Source organism: Belonocnema kinseyi, chromosome 10 (assembly GCF_010883055.1).
Source record: "Belonocnema kinseyi isolate 2016_QV_RU_SX_M_011 chromosome 10, B_treatae_v1, whole genome shotgun sequence".
Classification (NCBI taxonomy): domain Eukaryota; kingdom Metazoa; phylum Arthropoda; class Insecta; order Hymenoptera; family Cynipidae; genus Belonocnema; species Belonocnema kinseyi.
The window spans coordinates 98,244,928-98,254,705 of NC_046666.1; the positions used below are offsets into that span (position 1 = coordinate 98,244,928).

The 9,778-nt window shown below is 33.4% G+C and overlaps 1 protein-coding gene across 1 annotated transcript in view; it reads left to right on the forward strand.

Moving 5' to 3' along the window:
- The first annotated feature begins 1,270 nt into the window (after window positions 1-1,270).
- Window positions 1,271-9,778, forward strand: part of LOC117182279 — a 130,656-nt gene continuing 122,148 nt past the window's right edge. The window contains exon 1 of the mRNA XM_033375401.1: window positions 1,271-1,337. Within this exon, the coding sequence (XP_033231292.1) occupies window positions 1,330-1,337 (8 nt within the window). The 5' untranslated portion in view covers window positions 1,271-1,329. The remainder of the gene's footprint in view (window positions 1,338-9,778) is intronic.

Here is a 9,778-nt window from a genome sequence, read left to right on the forward strand (position 1 = left end):
TATTGGACGGCCGCCGTGATGAATTGACAAAGGTGCAGTGATACGGTGGACCAAGTTGTAAACGAAATTTGAATTCCCGTATTTAACGTTGTTCATTGTTAAGCAATTAAAAAAACAATGAGAGGAAAATTAAATTTGTTAAATGCTGCGGATGTATGAACTGAGAATTTAATTAACTCATTTGGAGACGATCTCTTATATTTTCACGATGAAAATGATCTTGTTTTGTTTGCAAGGTTATGGTTCATAACAGTTTTCAATGACAGTACAAAACAAATCATGTGTCGTGTAGCTTGTTTTGATAGTTTCCAAGTGCTTATTTAAAGAGAAAATATTCCAGAAAAGTGCACAAATTACGAATCAGTCGTAATTGTTCAGTATTTTCTCGACGAAATCGAAAGTTGGAAAATTTACAAAAAATCGGAAGCTTTTTATATTCTTATGAAAGAAAATGTGAAGCCCACAATAATGCTTTTCGACGTTCCAAATCTTCGTCTGCCAGAAATGAACTTGAAGATGTCAGATAAGTAGATTTTTCTTGTTCTAAGGATCTACTAGTTGGAATTTGCTCTCCGAATAACATTTTTTTCAGAATCATTTAGAAAAAAGTGTCAATGCAAAAGGGACAATGCACGTGCAGGATGTTTATCGGAACTATTCGGGAATATCCTATATAAAAAATTGACACTAAATAATTTTTCGGAGCACCTAGGGTGCATATTTGTAGGGGCGAAGGCAAAAATTGTTCTACGATGTTTACAGGACAACTTCATGACTCATGTGGCCATTGGAAGCCCCCTATTTAACGCAATTTTTGCTGACTAATTTTATTTCCGTGATTTATTTTGATAGAATTTTAGTAGATGCAATAACATTTCAGTCGATTTTAAAGAATTTATTCAAGAGAAGTGAGATATTTCGTCGAGTTTGAAAGATTTCAAGAGATTTGAAATTAGATTTGGAATCCAACTCTAATTTCTATTAGTTTATCCTCAATTGTTTTTAATTCCCTATTGCAAATACCTTTATAGGTCACTAATAGGATTCTGTATGAGGATCCTCTAAGTGACCTATGCAGGACCCTATATAGGGTCGCTTTTACTTTAGGGTGAGTTCTACTTTATCTATAGTCACAGGGCATATGATTGTGTTTATTAGGTTACATTCCGATTTTTCCCACCAGTGTATTTCTCTTCGGGTACTTAACCATGGATTGGCTGCCTGCCTGCCTTCCGAGCTCCGTTCACCCTAGAAAGACGGAGAGTGCACGTTTATACATATGTATAGCGCCTATGATAGAAAGCAACATGTAAACAAGAACGGACAGGCATGAACAGGTAGCTCAAAGATTTTGTCCATTTTATCTGTGATCATAAAAAGTTAGTAATAATTTTAGAAATACTGGTAACTAATATCTCGTGCAGTGCATCTCTTGACGGACTAAGTCTGGTAAGTTCATCTACTTTATCTCAATTTAGAAAAACCAATTCAGAAACAAATTAAAAACGAAATTCACTCCCTTCCAACTTTTTAAACTGAAATTGTTAAGTTAAATCGGTTTTTACGCTACAATCCCTCAATAAATCTTTTAGGATTAATACTTGTCAAATTGTGGTTTATATTTTGAAAAATGTAAACAAAATGGAATAATGTAAATTGTTAGGTTCAAAATTGAAAATTTAGCATTCCCGAAAATTTTACAGATTCACAATTATTAAACAAATCATTTGCTTTCAATTTTAAAACTGTAAGTTTTTAGTGTCGTCTAATTATAAATATACGAATGATCAATTATTTGAAAATTGTGAATAATTCACAAAGTTCCTCAAAATTTCTTCCTAACTCAGTAAAAATGTTAAAAATAAATAATGTCCATCTTCCAGTCAAAAAAATAATAACTAAAGCATTGCACACATTGCGCTTAAGAAAAATGTTGACGATATAGAATTTTCAACTCTTGAAATCCATTAGAAATCAGGGAAACGTGAGTAGCTGCCAGGGAAAGTATAATTTCGTATGTTAATAATATTTTGAAAGCACGTCTTTATAGCTAAAATACATTTAAAATTTTTTTATTTACCATAGACCCTTTAAAATTAAACACATTATTAATTAAAAATTCCCGCGCACATTATTGTAACGTTATTTGCTTTTAAAATTCTTTTCTCGCAGGGAAAAGTCAGGGAAATTAAAAAACCGCGTCTTGTGGCCACATTAACAATATAATATAGTGATTGGTCTGTCAATTTGACAGTAAATTGATGAAGTATATGTTTTGAAATATTTTTTCTTTTTCTTATCATATTGAAGTTCTTTACTTTTTCGTTCTTCTACCTCTTGATGCTATAAAAGATTATTTTTGACTCTCGATGTAGCTACGGGTCGAATACCGAGTGTCACGAGCTACAGCTCAACCCAGTGGGCACTCTTGGCTTAAAGTTATCCTAAAGACGTTTTTTTGCGAACGTCTTTAGGCTTTTACAAAAATACATCATGAGGTCGTAATAAAGACGTTCTAATCTAGTCCCATAATGTATGTCTCAAAGACGTTATCAGAACGGCTTCAGAATGCCTTTAAACGGTTTTATGTCTGGAATTTCGTCGTCTTAAGGATGTCTCTAAAGGATATCCAGGGAGCAATGTCGTGAGCATGTCCCTAGGACATCTTTGAAGCGTCTAGTATAAGATTATCATTATTGAAAATCAACCCAACCTCAAAGTATTTCTAAATTTTTCTCTCACAAGACTTGAATGCTTAGATGCTCTAAAATATTACAAAAAACTGATTGAGACTTAACTTTTGAGATTCATTTTTTTAAAGTTCAACTTAGAAATATTTCGACTATAAGATTTTTCTAAGTTTTATTGTGAAAATGTGAACGGAACCAAAAACATCATCTAGAGTAAGCCCAGACTATTCTAAAAGTGGAAAAACTGTTTTATTATAAATTTGTAAATTACACGGAGATATCATAAAGTCATAAAAAAGAAACCGTGAAAAGATCCTATGTGATTTCTGTTTAAAGTTTGAGTTCAATGCGCATAGGAGTTCCACTAGGTCACGTGTAAAATATAAAATAATACAACTCTAAAATCGGTAAAGTGGTCTTTTTTAGAACAATTATGAGTCCCTTACTAGGATTACCTGAAAAACTATAATATGCAGGATACATTACGATTTAAATTAGGAAATTCTGCTAAATTAAAAGAATCAAATTTCATTAACAAAGTACTTCTGAGGACTTTCCTACCGATAGAAATCTCAGAGTATATGCTAAAGATTCTCAAGGCTCTGAGAAGCTCTGAGAAATTCTCCGCAGGCACTCAGATATATTTAAATGTCCAGGTAGCTCGTTTCAATGTTTTAAAGGCTTTAAACTGTCCTTTCCGAAATAGAAATAAAAATACGATCATAAATAACAAGCAGAGAGGCTGAAATGGAAATAAGAATTCGATCATAAATAACAAGCAGAGAGGCTATATCAATAGAGTAGCCGACACTCAGGGGTCCTTTGTTAAGCCTTCGGATTAAAGTTTAGAGAAAGATTTTTTAATTTCATGATTAACAGCCTGAAACATAATAATTCGGAATCTACGGGTTTCGACGATTACAGATATCTTCTTTTTTTTGTAAATGTTTAAAATTGGAATTAATACAACGTTTATTAACACAAAGTGTTCATAATTTGAAGAAAAATTTAAAAAAGGAGAGCGACGGCCAACTACTGTAAATAACTCTGCCCGCCCGGTACTTGACGAATACCGTGGATAGTTTTTTTTCGTTAGCACGAAAACTTTCAAAAGAATTGACTAATTGGATTTCCTTTGAGAAATTCGTTTACTATCTCAAAATGAAGGTCAAGTTTGTTAGAGAGCCATTTTTGATACAAATTCAAAAAGTGAGCGTATTTTGAACATTTTTTAGACTACTTTTTCGAAATCCAATAATTTTCTGTGCGGATATTGATAAAAATATTTTTTTCTGACTCAGGGAATATTAAAACGTGGAGATTAGATGAAAACCGACTATGTCCAATTTTACACAAAACCAATACAATAATCTTGTCATCCCCATTTAAAGTTCGTTTAGGTACATCGTCATCCTTTATAACATTTTGAGGACGACCGTAGGTTGTTAACAGGCGTTATACGTTATATATATTTTCAAACTTTTTACCGTTGCAAAAAAAATATTGCGATTATTCTGTGACCTTCTATATGGAATTTTAACGTAGAATCCGAATTTCAACAACTTAAAAGTTTATTTTGCTGTTTTTTCTAGTTTTTTAAAAAAGGAAGCGAATAGGGACCCAATGGGGTCTTTGCGGGTACTTTGTAGAGGCTCCATTTGGTCCGCTAGGGAAATGAAACAGTTTCCTGCATGGGATCCTTTAAGGAATCCTAAATGATTCCTTGGGTGAGGGTATGGGCTCCTTCTTCCTACGTTAGAATCCATATAAGAATCTGTACAGGTTCCTACTACTAGGTAATCGCATATTCAAAAATAACTACTGCGCAGATGTATCTGCTATAGGAAACTAATGCACAACACTTCCGCTTTATCATCTGTCCTATATAGGTCACTAATAGGATTCTATATAGTATCCTCTGTAGGAACAGGGTGGCGATTCTGCGGCCAAATTTAAATTCCCGGTTTTTCTCAGTCAAGTTTTTCAATTTCCCCGGTCAACTTAAACTTAAAATATTCAAATTTGCCGTAAATTCGTGACGTTTATTGTGAACATCCTGTAACACACCAGAACAAAAATTACAAAATGTTTTTCTTATAATTAAAAAAAAATTCTTTCGCTGATAAAGTATATATATATATATATATATATCAATGTACAAAATCAGACTCAAGGAACGTTACATTCTTCAAATCATATAATTTTTTTTACACAATAAAAGAAAGCGGTCATATCTCGTGGTTTTCACGATAAAATTGTTCAATTTTCTAAATTATAAGTCAAGGGAATCAAATGATTGTTGCACGTGAACAAATAAGTTTCTTCAATTTCAAATAATTTGGTATCACCATTTGTTTCTTATTGTAATAAATTATTGTAATGAAAGCATAAAGAATAAGTACTTTTAAACAAAAAAAATGAGAACTTAATTAGAGTAAAAGCAGATAATTTAAAAAATATAATATTTCTTCTTTCTAGTCTAAGTCAGAAGATTCAGCTCTTCCTTGATCAATGCTGCCTGTGCTGTAGCTTCTTTCACGATTTTCTGTTTTTTAACTTGAAGTTGTAAAATATCCTGTCTTTTCCGTTTACGTTCATTTTCTTGTTCCAATTCTCTTTCACTCGCTGTCTCCTTAGACATCTTTAATTCAATATAACGAGAATGAGCGTTACGCGCAGCATAAATCAAATCTCTTGTTATTGGCAACGATTTGACACCCCCAGTAACTTTGTCACTGTCATGCACAACTCATAAGCCTATAAGGCTTCCTTCTCTTTTGTTTTCAACCAAACAATCTTCATTAACGGAGAATCCTCTTTTGGCTGCGGTATTACCATGCCATAAGATAAAAATCAATTTTAATACCCGGTGACAAGCGTTGAATTCAGAAAAATTAAGAATTTGTATTCCTACGAATACGCGATTTTTCCTCCGTCTAAAAATCCCCGAACGGGAACAGAAAAAGTGCAAATCCTATTCCTCGCAATCGACTTATCTAGGCAAATGTGTGAATTTAAATAATTTTAACTCTAGAGAGGTAGAGTTGAATTGGTGAGAATTAAAATGTGAGAATTTACATTCAGCATGAAGGAATTAAAACTACTTATTACAAATATTTTGTGAACTTATTAGAAGGAATTAAATAAAATCAAAATATGACCACTTTTGAGGAATAAAAAATATCTCTGTGAGATGCGTTACCAGTACAATTAGAAGGAATTAAATATATTGAAAACACGTTCTCTTTGGGAAAATAGAAAACTGTGTGGCGGTCGCTAATAGAATAATCTTCACTTTTGCGCTGAAATCTGAAAATATTAATTTTTCTCTATTCTACGCTTATTACCGGGTAATGATGATAAATCTGTGCATTCTTTTCGTAATCTGATATAAGCTTCATCCAAAAATGATCGAATCGGGATGCCTTTCGATCAAAAGCTTTCAAAGCTTTAATGGTTCCAGGTAGTTGCATAAATCTTTGTATTCAATCTTAATTCTGTCTACTGCTGATCCTAGACTTCAATTATTGTCTATGCTCAGGATGTCTAAGCAGGATGTTAGGCGGCTTCTATCCACTGAAACACTCTCCAAAATTACGGTAGGATCAAAATAAGAAATATATTTGATCAATTTGTACTTCACAAGACTTCGATCCATGAGTTTTTGTGTCATATAAATATAGCACTGAAGAGGGTAAGTTTTAAAATTCTTAATTCGTTCAGGTTCAACTCCCTTCTTGATAAGAGTATCTGGAGTGCCCTTTGTTGCAAAACCCATATCCACATCACGAACAGAGAGAAGATTTTCAGGCTCAGTTACGTCAACATCTTTCACGGAAGTAGCTTTTTCATATCTTTAGTTTTTATAAATCGTTCCATAATCGTAGTCATTAAACGTGTGAGGTCTCCATACAAGAATGGTGCCAGAGGAGCATCAGATTGAAACTCTCTAAGAAATGTTTCCACTAAAGACGCAGTAGAGATAAAGAACTCCAGTTTAGCTTAAAAGAATTTGTCTTTTACCAAATCAGATACAACTTTGAAAATGTGATGATTATTGTTGAGAGGATTTTTCTTGCCATGTTCCTCAACATTCTTTGCCCAAACACGCAAGTCTGGCAACATCACAGAAGCCCTTTTGGCTACCTTGTCATTCTCCTCCCATCTAATTTCGCAAAATTTATGCGGAAATATATCAGATTTTGTTTCTTCTGAATAATGCCCACGGCGGGATAAAACAATTTTAAAAGTACATATAAGCAACTTAGAAATACGTTATACGATTTATATTTTTTTAAACTTTTTACCGTTGCAAAAAAACTATTGCGATTATTCCGTGACCTTTTATAGGGAATGTTAACGTTGAATCCGAATTTCAACAATTTAAAAGTTGATTTTGCTGTTTTTTCGAGTTTTTTAAAAAGGAACCGTATGGGGACAGAATGGGGTCTTTCAGGTACTTTGTAGAGGCTCCATTCGGTTCGCCAGTGTTTCTACAGGTGGCACTTATCCTTCCTGCCGTTCCTTCCTCGCCTAGTTTCCCTGTACCTTATTTCTTACTATCTGTTCCCTTTCTTCATCCCAATCCCACCATACTCCGTCTATCTGTATTCTCCCATACTTAACCCATGTTCTCTTTTCCTTTTTTCTTTCCTCTTTCGCTATTTTCCTTAATTTATACTGCATCTTCCTTTCTACCCACGTCACATCATCCTCTATTCTCTCTGGACTTCCATATAATAACCTCTTCTTTGTCATCACATCCCTCTTATGTTCCCATTTCTTTAGTTTCACCAGTACCATTATCTCCCCTCTTCGCTCTTCACTTCCTAAATTTTGCATTTCTTCTATCTCTACCTTAGCATCAATCCTTTTTAGCACTTCGTCCACCCCTTCCTTCCGTCCACCCCTTCCTTATTCCGACTCTCGCCCACACCACAATCCCGGTAAGAGCTTTCAAATTTCTTTATCCTACCTTGTATCTCATCTACCTTTTTATTATTATCTTCTTCCAACTTCTCTAGTTTTTGTTCCAATGACTGCATCCTCTTTTGTAACTTTTCCTTGATTTCTTCTCATATTTTTATTTCTTTCTTAACTTCAGCCATTTCCCGCCTAATTTCCTTCTATAATTACTCTCCCCTTTTCTCCTGCTTTTCTTCATAAATCCCCATTACCTCTATCATTACTTCTCGAATTTCCTATTCCTTTTGATAAAAGTCTCAATTGAACCTACGCTATTTGCTCTTAATTTCTGCTTTTCTATAGTTTTCTTATACTTCCTCCTTCTCTTCCTTTGCTTGATCTCCTCTTTCCGCGTACTGAACACTTCCTGCTCTAAATCTGTTTCTTCCACGGAGATACTCGCTCCGCTAGCCATGAATCGAATTCAAACTCTCCCGCCTTCTATGCTTCCTTGCCTCTATCTACCGTCGCGATCTGGTACCTGTCTCGCCTTTCTTTGTCGCTACCCAACCCTGCTACTACCAACCCCATCAACACAGTCCTCCCACCCTGTCACAATTCTCTAAGCGACCTAACCTTACCTTCCACTCAAATCTGTCTCGATCCTCCAAAATATCTAGCTCCCCTTTTCAATCTCACAATCCCTCAATTAATCGCTTACATCCATACCCTTCTACACACTTCCACAATCCGCTCACCTCAAATTTCACTACAATATCAGAAAAACTCAGCATCCACAATTCCCACTTTGAAATTCAACAATTTGGTAGAAAATTATTTAATTTTGGTTAAGAATATATTTCTTGAGTTTATAAATTCAACTATTTGGTTTAAAATTGATATAGTTTGTTGAAAATTCGTTCTTTTCGATAGATAATTAATTGCTTTGGTTTAAAATTTTAGAGATTGTTTAAAAATTAATGCAACTTGTTAAAAAAAACTTTCAAGATCAAAAAGTGATTTTTTAACTAAAAATTGACGTATTTTATTAAAAATTGAATTTTTGTTTAGTTTTTGTATTTTATTATTGAAAAGTACACTATTTTGTATAGACAATTCGTTATTTTGTTTGAACCGCATCTTAAAAATTAATTTTTAATAATTTTTTTTTCAAATGAAAATTAAACTTTTTAGTTGTCTATTTTTCTTTTAAATTCAACAATTTGGTTTAAAATTGATATAGATTGTTGAAAATTCGTTCTTTTCGGTAGATAATTAATTTCCACGGTTGAAAATTCTAGAGTTTGTTTCAAAATTAATCCTACTTCTTGAAAAATTTATTTTTCAGGTCAAAAAGTGTTCTGTAAAATATTCTCTTTTTTCATTCAATTTTGGTTTTTGATCGAAAATCTATCCAATTAAAGAAAATCAATATGTGTTAAATATAATTCTCTTGTTCAAAAATTTAACTATTTGGCTAGAAATGTATGAATGTCGTTTAAAAATTCCTCTTTTTTTGTAGAAAGTTTATCTTTCTGGTTGAAAATGTAACTATTTGGTTGAAAATGTAACTATTATATAGAAATCTGATATTTTCAGCTTGAACGCTCCAATATTTTCTTTAAAATTTATGTATTTTGTTGAGAAATAGTTTTTTACTCGTAAATTCTATACTAGATGATGAAATTGATTTCATTGTAATCACTTCATGTATTACTAATTTTTCGTGGAATGAGTTTCACGTTCATCAGACTTCACTGTCCTCAACTTCTTTTTGTGGAGCTACAAAATACTAGGCAGTCTGATAAGTCCCTAAAAAATGAAACACGGAGACGTTTTTTTGGCCAAAGTCGGTTTTATTTTTCAACATACTCTCCTTTTAGGTCGATACAGCGAGTCCAGCGATTTTCTAACTTTTTGATACCGTCCGAAAAGTACTCGATCGGAAGGTCTCCAAAATACTCCTCAGTTTTAGCTATAAGCTCCTCATTTGATTAAAAACGCTTACCGGTGAGACATATCTTCAGGTTAGGGAACAAGTAATAATCGCTGGGGGCCAGGTCTGGTTAATACAGTGGCTAAGGAACCACTTCGAAGCCGATTTCATGCAATTTTGCTTGTGCAACTAAGCATGAATGAACAGGCGCATTGTCGTGATGATAAAGCGGTTTTTTCTTCTTCAA